Source organism: Tauraco erythrolophus, unplaced genomic scaffold, assembly GCF_009769465.1.
Source record: "Tauraco erythrolophus isolate bTauEry1 unplaced genomic scaffold, bTauEry1.pri scaffold_61_arrow_ctg1, whole genome shotgun sequence".
Lineage (NCBI taxonomy): Eukaryota > Metazoa > Chordata > Aves > Musophagiformes > Musophagidae > Tauraco > Tauraco erythrolophus.
This window is the reverse complement of record NW_028238629.1, coordinates 24,172-41,850: the sequence shown is the minus strand read 5'-3', so window position 1 is coordinate 41,850 and position 17,679 is coordinate 24,172. Positions and strand designations below refer to the sequence as shown.

At 68.3% G+C, this 17,679-nt stretch overlaps 4 protein-coding genes across 4 annotated transcripts in view; 1 reads left to right on the top strand and 3 right to left on the bottom strand.

The window, feature by feature from the left end:
* The window catches only part of EIF3G (eukaryotic translation initiation factor 3 subunit G), a 30,278-nt gene extending 27,108 nt beyond the window's left edge, over window positions 1-3,170 (top strand). The window contains exons 2-10 of the mRNA XM_086630931.1: window positions 366-458; window positions 544-632; window positions 903-962; window positions 1,885-1,989; window positions 2,105-2,294; window positions 2,407-2,514; window positions 2,633-2,768; window positions 2,869-2,976; window positions 3,075-3,170. Of these exons, the coding sequence (XP_086487057.1) occupies window positions 366-458; window positions 544-632; window positions 903-962; window positions 1,885-1,989; window positions 2,105-2,294; window positions 2,407-2,514; window positions 2,633-2,768; window positions 2,869-2,976; window positions 3,075-3,090 (905 nt within the window). The 3' untranslated portion in view covers window positions 3,091-3,170. The remainder of the gene's footprint in view (window positions 1-365; window positions 459-543; window positions 633-902; window positions 963-1,884; window positions 1,990-2,104; window positions 2,295-2,406; window positions 2,515-2,632; window positions 2,769-2,868; window positions 2,977-3,074) is intronic.
* A 309-nt stretch (window positions 3,171-3,479) lies between these two features.
* P2RY11 (purinergic receptor P2Y11) lies at window positions 3,480-4,451 on the bottom strand. The gene has a single exon (XM_086630930.1). The coding sequence runs from the start codon at window positions 4,449-4,451 to the stop codon at window positions 3,480-3,482; it is 972 nt and encodes a 323-aa protein (XP_086487056.1).
* Window positions 4,452-5,164: 713 nt separating this feature from the next.
* PPAN (peter pan homolog) lies at window positions 5,165-11,132 on the bottom strand. Its single transcript, XM_086630942.1, has 12 exons — window positions 11,115-11,132; window positions 10,026-10,196; window positions 9,805-9,906; window positions 8,587-8,637; window positions 7,712-7,882; window positions 7,209-7,285; window positions 7,014-7,121; window positions 6,807-6,930; window positions 6,616-6,694; window positions 6,393-6,522; window positions 5,703-5,860; window positions 5,165-5,514 (listed from the first exon to the last, which is right to left on the bottom strand). Exons 1-12 carry the CDS (start codon window positions 11,130-11,132, stop codon window positions 5,165-5,167), a joined length of 1,539 nt encoding a protein of 512 aa, XP_086487068.1.
* Window positions 11,133-12,382: 1,250 nt separating this feature from the next.
* Window positions 12,383-16,755, bottom strand: RDH8 (retinol dehydrogenase 8). Its single transcript, XM_086630939.1, has 6 exons — window positions 16,650-16,755; window positions 15,965-16,126; window positions 15,708-15,887; window positions 13,880-13,973; window positions 13,616-13,799; window positions 12,383-12,607 (listed from the first exon to the last, which is right to left on the bottom strand). The coding sequence occupies exons 1-6, from the start codon at window positions 16,753-16,755 to the stop codon at window positions 12,383-12,385; spliced, it is 951 nt and encodes a 316-aa protein (XP_086487065.1).
* Between the last annotated feature and the right edge of the window lie 924 nt (window positions 16,756-17,679).

Genomic DNA, 17,679 nt, shown 5'->3' with positions numbered 1-17,679 from the left:
GATCTTTCCCGAGGAAAAAAGCAGCTGCTGCTCCTAAACCAGCCCGGCGACGTGCCTGCTCCTTGCCCAGGGCTCCAAACGGGCTGCCAGGCTCTCCTCCGATGCCAGCCCTTGTGAGTGGAGCGTACCCGAGCTCAGCCAGGAAGCAGGACACCTCCTACCATCCTTATCCCACCCATGCCAGGGGCTGAGGAAGCCCAGGGGCTGGGAGCAGTGGAGTTATCTTGGCTCTTTGCCCTTCTGGGGAGATAACAGGGCACCTCCTTCCCACAGGGAGAGGCCGTGTTGGGGTGCGGGGCTCCCACCCCATTTTCCGGGCTCCCCCCAGGAAAGGAGGTGACTCCTGTCCCGTTGTCTCCCCGCAGACAAATGCATCACCAGCGAGCTGCTGAAGGACATCCCCTTGCCAGGGGTGCTGGGGGGCAGCCTGAGCGCCGAGGCCGAGCTGCTGAAGGGAGGTGAGAGTGGGGTGAGAGGCTGGGGGGCTGTTTTCCTGCTGCTTCCCCCACATCAGATGTTGTCCCACCATCCCTCTCCCCGCAGGCCCGCTCCCCTCTCCGAAAGAGCTCATTAATGGGAACATCAAAACCATCACGGAGTATCGCGAGGAGGAGGACGGGCGCAAGGTGAAGGTGAGCAGCGCGTCCCGGGTTGCTGGTTTGGCTTCTCCCTGGCGCTGAGCTCCCCTCCTCCCTTCCCGGAGCCCTCGGCTCCGCCGCGGCGGCTGATCCCTTCCCGCACCACCGGGCACCCCCGATGTCCCTCCGGAGCCCTGTTTGGATTCTGCCACTTCGGGCAGCCCCAAACTCGGCCCGTGCCAGGTGGAGCTCGTACGCCGCGCTCACGCCGTCCCTCTTCCGGCGTTGATCCTGGCGTTGAGCGGTTCTTTTCCGCCATTACAGATCATCCGCACCTTCCGCATCGAGACCAGGAAGGCCTCCAAGGCGGTGGCCCGTCGGAAGGTGAGCATGTCCCGCGGGAAGGATGAGGTGATGGGGGGGAAAGGAAAAGGTCTTGGGGGTGTTGGGTGAGGAGAAGCCCAACAGGAGCCGGCACCGTGTGCTGGCAGCCCAGAAAGCCAACGGTGCCCTGGGCTGCACCCAAACAGCGTGGGCAGCAGGGCGAGGGGGGGATTCTGCCCCTCTGAGACCCCCCTGCAGTGCCGTGTTCAGCTCTGGGGGCCCCAGCAGCAGAAGGACACGGAGCTGCTGGAGCGGGGCCAGAGGAGGCCACGGAGATGATGGGAGGGCTGGAGCACCTCTGTATGGAGACAGGCTGGGAGAGTTGGGGTGTTCAGCCTGGAGAAGAGAAGGCTCCGGGGGGACCTTCCAGCACCTCCCAGTGCCTAAAGGGGCTCCAAGAAAGCTGGAGAGGGGCTTTGGACACGGGTGTGGAGTGACAGGACACGGGGTGATGGCTTTGAACTGGAAGAGGGGAGATTTCCATGGGATCTGAGGGAAAACTTCTTCCCTCTGAGGGTGGTGAGGCACTGGCACAGGTTGCCCAGAGAAGCTGTGGCTGCCCCATCCCTGGCAGTGTTCCAGGCCAGGTTGGATGGGGCTTGGAGCAACCTGGTGTAGTGGAGGGTGTCCCTGCCCATGGCAGGGGGGTGGAACTGGATGATCTTTGAGGTCTCTTCCAACCCAAACTTCCGTGATTCCGTGATTCCAACCCATGGAATTCCATGATTCCATGTTCCTTCTGCTGGGAGGGAAAGCTGCGCTCCAGCGGGATCCGCTCCATCCGTTCCTTTTGAATCTCCCAGCGGTGGGGTGGGTTTCCCTTCCCGTTGGCTGCTCCTGCACCGCAGTCGGCAGCTGCTCAGGGAGGTGCGGTGCGAGCAGAGCCCCCCCCTTCCCCCCCGCCCCCCAATTTTCTCTCCAGAACTGGAAAAAATTTGGCAACTCAGAGTTCGACGCTCCCGGCCCGAACGTGGCCACCACCACCGTGAGCGACGATGTCTTCATGACCTTCATCACTAGCAAGGAGGTGGGTCGGGCGCGGCGGGAGCTCACGAGGGCTGGCGGTGAGGCTCCGGTGACGCCGTGCCGGGGCGCGCGGTGGCTCCGGCGGGACTCAGGGAGTCTCCCTGCTCCCCCCCCAGGATCTGAACTGCCAGGAGGAGGAGGATCCCATGAACAAGCTGAAGGGGCAGAAGATCGTCTCGTGCCGCATCTGCAAGGGCGACCACTGGACGACCCGCTGTCCCTACAAGGACACCCTGGGCCCGATGCAGAAGGAGCTGGCCGAGCAGTTGGGGCTGTCCACGGGCGAGAAGGAGAAGCTGCCCGGAGGTACGGAATGTCGTCATCCGGAGACGGAAGGGAAAGAGGGGGGGGGTCTCTGTCTCCCTGAAGCTGTCGCAGCCTCACCCCCCACCTCACCCGTCGCCTTTCGTGCCCTCAGAGCCGGAGCCAGTGCAGGCTCAGCAGAGCAAGACGGGCAAGTACGTGCCCCCCAGCCTGCGGGACGGCGCCAGCCGCCGCGGCGAGTCCATGCAGCCCAACCGCCGCGGTGAGTCCTCGAGGTGGGGGCGGCCTCCCCGCTCCCCACCCGCCCCAGGCCTCCGCGGCGCCGCCTGTGGCGCGGGCCGGTTCTGACCGCCGGCCTTGACCTTCCTTGGCGTCCCCAGCCGACGACAACGCCACCATCCGTGTCACCAACCTGTCCGAGGACACGCGTGAGACTGATCTCCAGGAGCTGTTCCGGCCCTTCGGCTCCATCTCCAGGATCTACTTAGCCAAGGACAAGACCACCGGGCAGTCCAAGGTGGGCACCGAGGGATTTTACCCCTTTGGGGGGTGCTCAGGAGGAGACCCCCCCACCCCGCTGCTTCCTCTCACCCTCCCCACTTTCCTCCCACCCCAGGGTTTTCGCCTTCATCAGCTTCCACCGCCGGGAGGACGCGGCACGGGCTATTGCCGGCGTCTCCGGATTCGGCTACGACCACCTCATCCTCAACGTGGAATGGGCCAAGTAAGTGCTGGGGGGTGGCACACATTCTGCCCCTGCTGGGTGCCAGGGGGTCTGTGCCTGCTTCCCCCTCTCCTTACCACACTCTTCCTCCTCCACAGGCCCTCCACCAACTGAATCCGATGGCGCCGGTGTCGCGCCGGCTGCCGGCGAGAGCGGTCGGCACTTCTAAATAAAGATGCACGGTCTGGTATGCACCACGGTGTCGGTGTGAGCTGCGAGCCCCGCGCCGAGGCTCTCCCCGGCTCGCCCCCACCGCAGCCACGCGGTGAAGCCGGCAGCGCCGGAGCCAGCGCTGCGGGGAAGGGCACGGTGCCACCGTCCCTCATTTTTTAGGCTCCTCCTGAAGTTTTCAGCTAGAAAAAGGGGGATTTCTGCCGAAAAAAACGTGCGACACGAGGCCGTGCGTGGCGGTTCCGGCTTTAATCCCGCTTCTCCCACGTTACAGCCGCCCTTTCCGGTGGGAAACGTGTGCCCAGGGGCGCCGTACCGGCAGTGCCACCGCCTTAGGCTGCCGGCTGCAGCTCCACGTGCTCAGCCCGCTCCTCGGCGGCGGCGGCGGCACCGGTGTTGCCGGCGGCACTGCAGCAGCTCCGCATGCTGTCGGCCAGGGCGGCGTAGAGCAGCGGGTGGAGGCAGATGTTGAGGTTCACCAGGATCTTGCAGACCTGCGCCGTGGCGTGGATGGCTCTGGAGATGGCACAGTTCTCCGTGCCGGGTCGCAGCAGGCGCCGCCACAGGTTGAGATTCCGGAAAACGTGGTAGGGCAGGTAGGAAAAAGCATAGAGAGCCACTCCAGCCCCCACCAGCATTCCCACCTTCCGCTTTTCCAGCCGGCTGAGGTGAGGGTTGCGGAAAACGGTGCGGAGAACGGCGGCGTAGCAGGAGGCGGTGAGCAGGAAGGGCAGCCCGCAGCCCAGCGCCGCCAGCGCCAGGCTGTAGGGATAAAAACGGCGCAGCCGCGGCGCCGCCGCGCTCCCCAAACACTCCGTCGCTCCCTCCGCCTCCTGCAACTCCGCGAAAAACAAAACGGGTGCCGAGAGAGCCCCGGCCAGCACCCAAACGACGGCGCTCAGCGCCTTGGCGTGGCGCGGCCGCAGCCGGCCGTGGACCCGCAGCGGGTAGACGATGGCGAGGTAGCGGTTGAGGCCGATGCAGGTGAGGAAGAAGATGCCGCCGTAGAGGTTGCAGTTGAAGAGGAAGCGTTCCAGCTTGCAGAGCGCCGCGCCGTAGCGCCAATCCTTCGGCGGGTGGTAATACGCCGCCAGGAAGGGCAAGGAGAGGGAGTAGAGCATCCCGCTGACGGCCAGGTGGAAGGAGTAGATGATGCCACTGTGCCAGGAGCCCTCCAGGGTGGCGAAGCGGTAGACGGCGATGCCGTTACCCACCAGCGCCGGCGGGAACTGCGCCGCCAGCACCGGCCACAGCGACTCCTGGAAGCTGCTGAAGTTACCGCAGTGACCGAGGTGGGCGGCCATCTCGGAGCACGGGGGGGGGTTCCCCCTTCCTGCTTTTCGGTGGCGGCGGGCAGAGCGTGGCAGCGAGATGTGGTTGCCGGCAAACGGCGGTTCAGGGAAGTGGGAGGGTTGGTGAGCCCTGGCCGACGTCTGCCGGGACCGAGGTGGCCTTGTGGTCCCACGTCGGGGACAAAATGTCCCCGGGTGTGTGTCCCCCCCCCCCACGTCACCCGGCTCCCAGGGTGCGGGCAGGGGTCCGCGGTGCTGCCCGCCGCTCACCACGTCCTCGGCGTCCGCGCTCGCCGTCCCTCCCGGCCGCGGTGCCGGTCACAGGACCGCCGCAGGGTCACGTCCTGCCCCGTTCTGGGGCAGGAGGCTGGCAGGGGGGGTGCCAGGCAGGGCAGGCACTTCCCCTTCCAAAGGGCAGTGCCCACACCGAGCCTGGCAGCCGCCTTCCGCCCCAACCACCAAGGGGGAAGGAGCTGCCTGTGCTGGCTGCGGCACGCAGGCGCCGCCTGCATCGGGGTGGCACCAAAAGGGCAACCGCAGCCCCTTCCGTGCCACCCTGGGCAGGGGGGGCACCGTTACAGCGCCGCAAGACCCCAATTCCCACCCCCACGCCGAACCCGGCACAGCCACACGCCGACGTTCCGACCAGTGTATTGCACAGGAGCAGGAACTGGGATGGGGGGGGTCCATTTTCTCCCCCCACCCCAAAAGTCTCAGCTGGTGCCTCAGCGCTTCCCCTTCTTGGCACGCCCGGGCCGCCGGAAAATCCTCTTCCCCTTTGCCAGCAGCTTCCCTCGCCCCTTCGAGGCGGCACGGCCGGAGCTGGCACTGGCACCAGCTCCCGCCCGCGCTGGGCGCTTGGTTCCGCGGTGCAGCTTTCGGCTGCCAGCCCCCTGCCCACCCCCACGGCGATGCCCCGAGTCCCTCGGCGCCGCGTCTCCCTTCCGCCGCTTTCCTGGCGCCGTGGGGTTGGCGGTGGCGGCGGGATGCTCCGGCTGGTTGTGCCGACGGCGCTTCCATAGCGGCGCGGCGCCCGAGAAGCTTCGCTTCCTCTTGGTGCGGTCGGGGAACAAATCTTGGGGGGGGGGGACAGACCAAAAAAAAAGGGGGATCAGCGGTGCCGGGGTGCCGGCGGCGCGGTGCCGGGGCGGCCGGACGTGTCAGTGCGTTTACTTTGAACCGGAATCACGGAGAGCTCAAGGTTTTGGCATCATCAGCCACGACCGGTGGGAGAAGGGGGTGGGGGGGGGGTTCCACACTCACCGTTATCCGGCTCCTCGCCCACCTCCTGCCGGTAATATTCGGCGTCGCTCTCCTCTGACTGCTCGGCTGCATCCGGCTGCTCCGGTGCGCCGGGATCCTCGGCGTCGCTGTCGCTGTCCTGCTGCCGTTTCCTCCGGATCCCCGCCAGGCTCTTCTCCCTGCGGTGCCACCGTCGTGTCAACCGCTGCCGGATCCCGCCGCTGCCGGATCCCACCGCTGCCGGACCCCACCGCTGCCGGATCCCACCGCTGCCGGACCCCGCCGCTGCCGGACCCCGCCGCTGCCAGATCCCACTGCTGCCCTGCCGGATCCCACCGCTGCCGGACCCCGCTACTGCTGGATCCCGCTACTGCCGGATCCCACCGCTGCCGGATCCCACCGCTGCCGGATCCCACCGCTGCTGGATCCCACCGCTGCTGGACTCCGCTACTGCCGGATCCCACCGCTGCCGGATCCCACCGCTGCGGGATCCCACCGCTGCCGGATCCCACTGCTGCCGGACCCCGCTACTGCCAAATCCCACCGCTGCCCTGCCGGATCCCACCGCTGCCCTGCCGGATCCCACCGCTGCCTGCCGGATCCCACCACTGCCGGACCCCACCGCTCCGACAGATCCCACCACTGCCCATGCCGGATCCACCGCGCCGGACCCCGCTACTGCCAGATCCCACCGCTGCCGGATCCGGTCACCTGTGAGCCTCCCGCTGCCGCCGCTTGCGCTCCACATCCGCCTCCTGCTTCTGCCGCCGCTCCGCCTTCAGCTGCAGCTTCGCCTCCTTCCGCGCCAGGATCTCCTTCACCTCTGCTTCCATCTTGTGGACTTCAAATTCACACAGGGGAAAAAAGGGTGAGACATCGCCGCCGCGCCGGCACCTCACCGGGGACGCTCGGCACGGTGTTCCGCCGCGCTTACCGAAGCCGTGGTAGAGCACGTTGCCCTGCGCCAGGCCCTCCTCCACCTTGACGAGCTGCAGGGTCATGCGGGGTCCGATCTGCGGGAAGAGGGGGGGACATGGAGACCCCCCACCCCAGTCAGGCTCCGTCACATTCCCCGGGGTGGTGGTGACCGCGGCGGCAACCGCGGCGTCACCGGCGGTCACGGACCTCGGTGAGGCGCACGGCGCTCTGCTGCGCCTTCATGTTGCCTCGGCCGGCGTACGCCTGCGGCAGCTCCAGGACGTTGTGGGTGCCATCCTGCTCGGCCTCGCTCTCCGACAGGTTTATGTCTCTGCCGAGGGACGGGAACGTGTGCCAGGATGTGCCAGGATGTGCCAGGAGGCACCCCCGGACCCCTCGGTGCCCCCCACGCACTTCACCAGCAGCTCGCTGATGTCTTCCAGGCGGCTCATGTTGGGGAACTTCTCCTGCAGCAGCTTCTTCAGCCCTTTGCTCACGCCCACGGGCACGACCTTCACGCTGCTGCGAGGAGGAGGAGGAGGAGGAAGAGGTCAGTGGCAGGAGACGGGGCGCGAGGTGCCCCTGGAAAAGCGGGAGCGCGACACTCACTAGTGCCTGAAGTCGAGGAGCTGCGTCTCCGCGTCGTAGGTGATGAGCAAACACCTCTTGATGCTGTTGAGGTTGACCTGTGGGCAGGAGGAGGAAGAGGAGGGAGAAGGTCTGAGCTGGAGGGGACCCACAACGATCATCTCCAAACGATCCAGCTCTGTCACCACCTCCGTTCCCCTCTTCCGGGTGCCTCCCAGCACTTTCCAGTCCTCCTCCAAGTGGGACCCGCACCCCCAGCCCCCTTCCCGGTACTCCATCCTCGGTGTACAATGCAGCATTCAGACTGGTTTAACTGGATTCCATCCATCCCAGCCCAGCACTCCGATCTCTCTCGATCCCTCTGCTCCAGTTTATCCACAGCACCTCCCAGTTTGATACCCCACACCCCAATCCACATCCATAAACACATGGAACACAACTGACCCTGAAATGGAACCCTGAGGAGCAGAGGGGGAGGTGGGGCGGGCGCCGAGCCCACCCCCCCACTGGGGACAACCGCTTACCCGGTGGACGTTGATGGAGGGGAACATGTTCTGGAACATGGTGGCCATCAGCTTCACCTGGATCTGCTGGAGCCCGAAATTGCTGAGCACCAGGAGCGGGTGGTGGGTGAACTGCTGCTCGTGCATGCGGTGCCGCTTGAGGGCCGACACCACGTCCTGGACCAGTGAGTACTGGGGGGACACACACACACCATGTCCTGAACCAGTGATATGGTGTGTGAGTACTGGGGACACACACACACACCCCCCACGTCCTGGACCAGTGAGTACTGGGGACACACACACACACCATGTCCTGGACCAGCTGAATACTGGGGACAGAAACACACACCATGTCCTGGACCAGTGAGTACTGGACACACACACACACGCCATGTCCTTGACCAGTGAGTACTCAGGGGGGGACACCAGTAAGGATGAGGAGGGGCCGACATGTCCTTGACCAGCGAGTACTGGGACACACACACCCCCCACATCCTTGACCAGTGAGTACTGGGGGAGCGGGGAGGACACCCGTGAGGATGAAGAGGGGGCAACACCATGTCCTGGACCAGCGAGTACTGGGCAGCGGGAGGACGACACCATGTCCTTGACCAGTGAGTACTGGGGGGGGGAAAACACCCATGAGGATGAGGAGGGGCCAACACCACATCCTTGACCAGTGAGTACTGGGGGGACACACCAGTAAGGATGAGGAGGGGCCAACATGTCCTTGACCAGCAAGTACTGGGGGGGGGGGCACCAGTAAGGATTGAGGAGGGGCTGACAGACACCACGTCCTGGACCAGTGAGTACTGGGGGGGGACACACCCACTCATGAGGATGAGGAGGGGCGAGATACTGCGGGGAGGAAGGGGGGTCCCACCAGCACCCACCTGCAGCACCTTGAACGTCAGCGTCGGGCCGCCGGGCAGCCGGAAAAGCTTCTGGAGTTGGGGGGGGAAAGGGAGCAGCGCTCAGTGCCGGGGGGAAAACACCGGCGGTGCCGCGGCCACCAGCGGATGCCACGGCCACCGACAGGGCCGTGCCCACCGGTGGGTGCCACGACCACCAGCAGTGCCACAACCGCCGGTGGGTGCCACAACCACTGGCAGGGACGTGGCCATGGGCGGGTGCAACGACCACCGGCGGGTGCCACGACCACCGGTGGGTGCCACGACCACTGGCAGGGCCGTGCCCACTGGTGGGTGGGTGCCACGACCACCGGCGGGTGCCATGACCACTGGCAGTGCTGCACCCACCGGCGGGTGCCACGACCACCGGCGGGTGCCACGACCACCGGCGGGTGCCACAACTGCTGGCGGGTGCCACAACTGCTGGCAGGGCCGTGCCCACTGGCGGGTGCCACGACCACCGGCAAGTGCCACAACCGCCGGCGGGTGCCACAACCACTGGCAGGGCCGTGCCCACCGGTGGGTGCCACGACCACCAGCGGGTGCCACAACCACCAGCAGTGCCACGACCACCGGCGGGTGACACAACCACCAGCAGTGCCACGACCACTGGCGGGTGCCACAACTGCTGGCAGGGCCGTGCCCACCGGCGGGTGCCACGACCACCAGCAGGTGCCACAACCGCCGGCGGGTGCCATGACCACTGGCAGGGCCGTGCCCACCGGTGGGTGCCACGACCACCAGCGGGTGACACAACCACCAGCAGTGCCACGACCACTGGCGGGTGCCACAACTGCTGGCAGGGCCGTGCCCACCGGCGGGTGCCACGACCACCGGCAAGTGCCACAACCGCCGGCGGGTGCCACAACCACTGGCAGGGCCGTGCCCACCGGTGGGTGCCACGACCACCAGCGGATGACACAACCACCGGCAGGTGCTGCACCCACCAGCGGTGCTGCACCCACCGGTGGGTTCCATGCCGACTGGTGGTGCCGTGCCCACCGGCGGTGCCGCGCCGGCGCGGATGCATCAGTGCGTTTACTTTGGCTGGAATCACCGCGTGGGCTCAGCGGGATTTTCTCATCATCTGCATCCGCAAACACCGCGATCCCTCCACCCCCCCAAACGGTGCCGGCGCCCTGGCGCCGCGGAGGGACCCCCCGGAGCTGGCAGAGCCGGGGTGGCACTCGTGCTACTCACCAAATTGATGCCAGACGCCGATTTACTGAACACCACGAAATGGGTCACCCCCAGCGGCCCCGCCACCGCCACGAAATCCTTCAGCGAGTTGCTTTTCCGCACCTGCGGCACACAACGGCGCGGCCCTCGCCATCCCCCCGGTGCCACCGCGCCTGCCGCGCCACCGTGTTCACCCCGGGGGGGGGGTGTCGGGGGGTGGGATCCGGTGCCGCCGGGCTCACCTGGAGGGCTCTGGCCGTGTAGGGCTCCATCACCCTGCGGACGTCGGCGACGAGGCGCCGGACGTTGCGGCCGGCGCGGCCGCGGTGGAAGACGAAGGAGTGGGGGACGGTGCCGAATTCCTGCTGGGCGTTGTGCCGCGCCGCCGCGCGCTCCTTCTTCTGGTTCTTGCTCTGCGGGGAACGGGGAAAAGGGGGGGGGGGTCAGGGTGGGGGGAGGACCCACTTCCCGAGCCCCCGGTGCGGCCGGAACCCTCATCCCGGTTCCCCCCTCCGGGAAAATCCGAGTCCTCGGTTCTCTTCTGTGCCCCCGGGAGGGCCCGACCCCCAGTAAAACCGGGCCCCCCGTCCCCGGCAAGGCCCCAGACCCCGATCCCCGGTACAACCGGGCCCCCCATCCCCTCCCGCCTCCCCGCAGGGCTCGACCCCCGGTACAACCGGGCCCCCCATCCCCTCCCGCCTCTCCGGAGGGCTCGATCCCCGGTAAAATCGGGCCCTCCATCCCCGGGAAGGCCCCAGACCTCGATCCCCGGTATAACCGGGACCCCCCATCCCCTCCCGCCTCCCCGCAGGGCCCGATCCCCGGTACAACCGGGTCCGGTACCCCGTCCTGCCCCTCGGGAGAGCCCGACCCCCGGTACAACCGGGCCCCCATCCCCGGGAAGGCCCCAGACCCCGATCCCCGGTACAACCGGGCCCCGTGCCCCATCCTGCCCCTCGGGAGGGCCCGATCCCCGGTACAACCGGGCTCCCCGTCCCCGGGAAGGCCCCAGACCCCGACCCCCGGTACAACCGGGCCCCCCATCCCCTCCCGCCTCCCCGCAGGTCCCGACCCCCGGTACAACCGGGCCCTCCATCCCCTCCCGCCTCCCCGCAGGTCCCGACCCCCGGTACAACCGGGCCCTCCATCCCCTCCCGCCTCCCCGCAGGGCCCGATCCCCGGTACAACCGGGCCCCCTGCCCCTCGGGAGGGCCCGAGCCCCGGTACAGCCGCGGCCCCCGTCCCCTCCTGCCCTCCCCGGAGGCCCCGATCCTCGCGGGGTGTGGGGGGGGTCCAGGCCCGCCCCGGTTCCCCCCCGCCCCGGCCCGTACTTTGCTCGGCCGCCCCATCCCGCCGCCGCCGCCGCCGCCGCCGCCGCCGCCGCCGCCGCCACCACGTGGCTCCGGGCACTTCCGGCGCGCTCCCTCCCGCGCGCTCCGGCTACTTCCGGCGCGCCACTTCCGGCCGGTCCGTGCCCGCCGCGGCCTGCGCCGCCGCCGCGCGTTCCGCCCGCCGGTCCCGCCGCTCCGCGGGGACCCCCCGGCCCCCCCCCGGTCCCGCAGCACCGCGGGGACCCCTCGGCCCGGCGCGGCTCCCCCCTGCTCCCGCCATGGCGGGGTGCGAGGCCCGAGGGGCCGCGGCCGCCGCTCCCGCCGCCCCGTGTCGCCGCCGCCGCAAAGGTCAGTGCGAGGGGGCGGCGGTGGGGGGGCCAAGTCATACGCTTTACTGGAGACCCCCAGAACCTCCCCGGGCTCCGCAACACCCCCAGAGACCCCCTCCAACACCTTCACGGCCCCCCTCGGCTACCCCCACACCCTAAAGCCCTCTCAGAGACCCCCCCCCCAACACCCCCAGACCCCTCTCTGGGCTCCCCAGTCCCTCACAGCCCCCTTAGAGACCCCTCCCCCACACCTCCAGCTCCTCCAGACCCCCCTCTGGGCTTTCCAGTCCCTTAGAGACCCCCCACACACACCTCCAGCTCCCCCAGACCCCCCTCTGGGCTGCCCGGTCTCTTAGAGACCCCCCTCCCAACACCTGCAGCTCCCCCAGACCCACCTCTGGGCTCCCCAGTCCCTAAAGCCCCCTTAGAGACCCCTCCCCAACACCCCCAGGTCCCCCTTTGGGCTCCCCAGTCTCTCAGAGACCCCCCCCCCCCCAGCACCTCCAGGTCCCTCAGACCGTGCTCTGGGCTCCCTCGTCCCTTAGAGACCCCCCCCCCAACACCCCCAGCTCCCCCAGACCCCCCTCTGGGCTCCCCAGAGTCCCCGCCATCTTCTCAAAGCCCCTCAGGCTCCGCAGCCCTTAAAGTTTCCCAAAGCCCCCCCAAGGCTCCCCCCACCCTCAAAATTCCTTCCTCCACGAGTTCCCCCAACTCCTCCCCAGATCCCCCCCACCCCAGGCGCCCCCAGGGCTCCCCACTCATCCCGCAGAAACCTCAGCCCCACCGGGACCCCCATCCTGCCAGGACACCCCCACCCCACTCCGGCTCTACCCCCGGGGTGGGGGGGACGCGTTCAGCCGCCGGTGCCATCCGTCCATCTGTCCGTCCTGCCACCAGTGATGCCAGGGGGTGTGAGCCCCTCCCTGGGGTGCCCCCCGCTCAGAGCGGGGCGATCCGCCGCCGGAAGCAGCCGCAGGTGAGGCAGCGCAGGGCGGCCATGCTGAGGTGGAAGATGGCGCCGTAGTGGAAGAGCAGCCGGTAGAAGGTCCCGACGGACAGATCTCCCGAGGGATCCGCGTACTTGAGGGCCACCAGCGGCGTGTAGAGGCGGTTGGTTTGCGTGCGGAACGCTGGGCGCCGGGCCCCGACCACGGCCACGACCGCCTGCCGGCGGAGAGACGGAGCTCAGGGCCGGGAATGACCCCTGGAGCCCCCTCTGGATCCTCCTGACCACGGCCATGACCGCCTGCCACCGGAGACACGGAGCTCAGGGCCAGGAATGACCCCCCAGATCCCCCTCTGGATCCTCCTCTGGATCCTCCTGGCCCCAACCATGGCCACGACCGCCTGCTGCCGGAGACACGGAGCTCAGGGCTGGGAACGACTCCCAGAACCCCCTCTGGATCCTCCTCCGGATCCTCCTGGCCCCGACCATGGCCACAACCGCCTGCTGGCGGAGACTCGGAGCTCAGGGCCAGGAATGACCCCCAGATCCCCCTCTGGATCCTCCCAACCACGGCCACGACCGCCTGCCAGCGGAGAGATGGAGCTCAAGGGCCTTGAGGATGGGACCTGGAATGACCCCCGGAGCCCCCTCTGGATCCTTCCAACCACGGCCACAACCGCCTGCCGCCAGAGAGACGGAGCTCAGGGCCCGGAATGACCCCCAGGACCCCCCTCTGGATCCTCCTGACCACATCCACGACCGCCTGCTGGCGGAGACACAGAGCTCAGGGCTGGGAACGACCCCCAGAACCCCCTCTGGATCCTCCTCCGGATCCTCCTGGCCCCGACCATGGCCACAACCGCCTGCCGGCGGAGACATGGAGCTCAGGGCCAGGAACGACCCCCAGATCCCCCTCTGGATCCTCCCAACCACGGCCACGACCACCTGCTGGTGGAGAGATGGAGCTCAGGGCTGGGAATGACCCCCCAGATCTCCCTCCGGATCGTCCTCCGGATCCTCACGGCCACGGCCATGGCCACAACCGCCTGCTGGCGGAGACATGGAGCTCAGGGCTGGGAATGACCCCCCAGATCCCCCTCCAAAACCCCTCCGGATCCTTCTCCGGATCCTCCTGGCCCTGACCATGGCCATGACCTCCTGCCGGCGGAGACACGGAGCTCCGGGAACGACCCCCAGATCCCCTCGGGATCCCCCCGGCCCCCCACCTCAGCCACGGCGCCGGGGCTCTGGCCCAGCGTGGCGAAGATCTGGTGGGACGCCGGCAGGTACACGTCCTTGAAGTACCGCACCGTCGCCGGATCGGCACCGGGAAACTCGGAGCGCGAGACCTCTTCCATCAGCTTCAGCTCGAAATCCGTCTTCACGGGGCCCGGTTCCACCATGGAGACGCTGCGGGGCCGGGGTGGGGGTGTCCAGAGCCGCCCTGGGACCCTCGGGGTCCCCCCCCCGGCCCCCCCCCCGGCGCTCACAAGACGTTGAACTGCAGCAGCTGCACGGCCAGGCTCTCGCAGAACCCCTCCACCGCGAACTTGGAGGCGGCGTAGACATCGTTGAAGACGATTCCTGCAGGTGGAGAGGGGGTGGGACCCCCCCCTGGAGTGAGGAACCCCCTCCCTGGAGTGAGGACCACCCCCCCCCCCCCCCTGCAGCCCCATGACTGCTGATGGCCACGATGTGGCCGCTCTGCCACAGTCCTGCAGGTGGAGAGGGGTTGGGACCCCCCCCCTGGAGCAAGGACCCCCCCACCAACACCAGGACCCCCCCTCTCACCCTGCAGCCCATGACTCTACTTATGACCACGGTGTGGCCCCCTGACCCCCCCCCACCCTGCAGCCCCATGATGCTGCTGATGGCCACGATGTGGCCGCTCTGCCACACTCTTTCAGGCAGAGAGGGGTTGGGACCCCCCCCCATTTAGCAAGGACCACCCCCCTGGAGCAAAGACCCCCCCCTGGAGTGAGGACTCCTCCCTGGAGCGAGGACCCCCCCACCAACACCAGGACCACCCCCTCCCCTCACCCTGCAGCCCCCTGACGCTGCTGCTGACCACGATGTGGCCACTCTGCTGCATTCGGAGAGGGGTTGGGACCCCCCCCTTGGAGCAAGGACCCCCCCCCCGGAGTGAGGACCCCCCCTCTCACCCTGCAGCCCCATGACTCTACTTATGACCACGGTGTGGCCCCCTACCAGCACCAGGACCCCCCCCCACCCTGCAGCCCCATGATGCTGCTGATGGCCACGATGTGGCCGCTCTGCCACACTCCTGCGAGCGGAGAGGGGTTGGGACCCCTCCCCCATTTAGCGAGGACCACCCTCCCTGGAGCAAAGACCCCCCCCCTGGAGTGAGGACTCCTCCCTGGAGCAAGGACCCCCCCACCAACACCAGGACCGCCCCTTCCCCTCACCCTGCAGCCCCCTGATGCTGCTGCTGACCACGATGTGGCCGCTCTGCCGCATTCGGAGAGGGGTTGGGACCCCCCCCTTGGAGCAAGGACCCCCCCCCCCGGAGTGAGGACCCCCCCTCTCACCCTGCAGCCCCATGACTCTACTTATGACCACGGTGTGGCCCCCTACCAGCACCAGGACCCCCCCCACCCTGCAGCCCCATGATGCTGCTGATGGCCACGATGTGGCCGCTCTGCCACACTCCTGCGGGCAGAGAGGGGTTGGGACCCCCCCCCATTTAGTGAGGACCACCCCCCCTGGAGCAAAGACCCCCCCCTGGAGTGAGGACTCCTCCCTGGAGCGAGGACCCCCCCACCAACACCAGGACCACCCCCTCCCCTCACCCTGCAGCCCCCTGATGCTGCTGCTGACCACGATGTGGCCACTCTGCTGCATTCGGAGAGGGGTTGGGACCCCTGCCTTGGAGCGAGGACCCCCCCCTTGGAGCAAGGACCCCCCCCCCGGAGTGAGGACCCCCCCTCTCACCCTGCAGCCCCATGACTCTACTTATGACCACGGTGTGGCCCCCTACCAGCACCAGGACCCCCCCCCACCCTGCAGCCCCATGATGCTGCTGATGGCCACGATGTGGCCGCTTTGCTACACTCCTGCGGGCAGAGAGGGGTTGGGACCCCCCCCCATTTAGCGAGGACCACCCTCCCTGGAGTGAAGACCCCCCCCCCGGAGCGAGGACTCCCCCCTGGAGCGAGGACCCCCCCCCCAACACCAGGACCACCCCCTCCCCTCCCCCTGCAGCCCCCTGACGCTGCTGCTGACCACGATGTGGCCGCTCTGCCGCATTCGGAGAGGGGTTGGGACCCCCCCCACCAGCACCAGGCCCCCCCCCCTCACCCTGCAGCCCCATGACGCTGCTGATGACCACGATGTGGCCGCTCTGCCGCCGTTTCATGTCGGGGAGGACGGCCTTGATCATCCGGACGGCTCCGAAGAAGTTGGTCTCGAAGATTCCCTTCATCTCCTCCACGCTGATGCTCTCCACCGGCCCCACGTGCCCCACGCCGGCGTTATTCACTGTGGGGTGGGTGGGTGGGCTCGGAGACCCCCCCCATCACCCCCAGCTGCCCATTGTGACCCCCCCCCATACTCACCCAACACATCCACCCGCCCCCCGGGGATGCTCCCCATGCACTCGGCCACGGAGCTGTCGCTGCAGACGTCCAGCCGTTGGATGCTCAGCGTCTTTCCCAGCGCCGCTCCCGCCGCTTCCTCCAGTTTCTCCTTCTTCCGCAGGTCCCTCATGGTGGCGATGACTGGGGGGAGCCCCAGTCCCAATCAGCAGGACTCCCAGTTGCCAACTGGGAGCGGAGGGTCAAGCCGGGACGGGATTCCCTAAGCTGCTTTGGTAACACAGCCGTTAATCCCCCCCCTCGGGATTAATCCTGCGGGGTCGGTGGTGGGGCAGCGGAGTCGGGGCGCACACACACGCGTGTCGGGACGGGAACACGGATGGCACACGCGTGTGCGGGAGCGCGGCGCCGGGCCCGGTTACACGCGTGTGCGCTCGCGGCCCTGAGCTGCTCGTGCCGGCCGCGGCCCCGTGGGGCTGCCCCATGGCTCCAGTTCCGCAGGGTGGTGGGTGGGGGGGCACTGGGATGCGCCTCGGTGTGCTGGGGGGGGTGTCTGTGAGGAAGAAGAGGCTCCCAGGATGGATGGGGTGAGCACGGAGCCGTGGGACCCCACACCCAGCCCCCCTGCCCCATCCCGGTGCCCTCCTCGCCAGGGCGGCCGTGGGACAACGGGGAAGGGGATCCCCATCCCGCTCCTCATCCTCACCCTGGAAGCGCTGCTGGGGGTCCTGTGCCAACCTGACGGCGATGGCGAGGCCGATGCCGGAGGAGCAGCCGGTGACGAGGACGGTGCGGGCCGCGGGGGTGGCCATGGCTGCGCCGACCTTCGCTCCAAAGGCTCTTAGGGGATCAGGACCCGGCGTCACGTGGGAGCAGGATCAACCCCCCCCACCCCCCAGGACAGCCCTGGGGAGGGCACGGGGGGTCCACGGGGCCGTGGCCGCCGGCACGGGGCATGGCACCCCTTGGGGACGTGGCACGTGGGATGGAGCCGTGCGTGGCACAGCGTGGCCGCGGTGCCCACCCTGCACCCATCGGGGACCCCCCCAACCCATCACGGGGGTCCGTGGGGTGGCTGAGGGTTGGGGAGGGGGGTTGTGCTGTCCCTAGAGCCCAGGGAGGTGGGGGGGGGGGGGTCAGGGCTTGGCTCGGGGGGCCGGGGGCATCCGTGGGGGCTCGTTACTGCAGAGACGCCGGTAAATATTTGGCGGGGCCGCGGGAAATTCGGGGGGAGCGGGGCCGTGACTCAGGCGATGAGGCAATGGGGCGACTCCGGCCAGCGGAGCCCCGGGGGCCGGCGCGGGCGAGCGGCAGCTGCGCTGGGGTGGGGGGGGGTCCCCCCAAACCCCCCCGGCCTTGCTGTGGGGCTGGGTGCTCCGGAATGGCCTTGGGGTGGGAATGGATGGGAGTGGGGAGAGGGGCTTTGTACCCCAAAACCTCACCGGGGGGGGTGGGGGTCTCTGCACCCCGAAACCTCGCTGTGGGGGTGGGAGCTGGGTGGGTGGGGGGGTCTCTGCACCCCTAAACTTCACTGTAGGACTGGGAGTGGGTGGGGGGGTCTCTGTACCCCTGAACATCACTGTGGGGCTGGGGGGGGGGGGGGGGTGTCTCTCTGCAACCCTAAACCTCCCTGTGGGGCTGGGAGTGGGTGAGTGGGGGTCTCTGCACCCCTAAACCTCACTGTGGGGCTGTGAGTGGGTGGGGGGGTGTGTCTCTGCACCCTTAAACTTCACTGT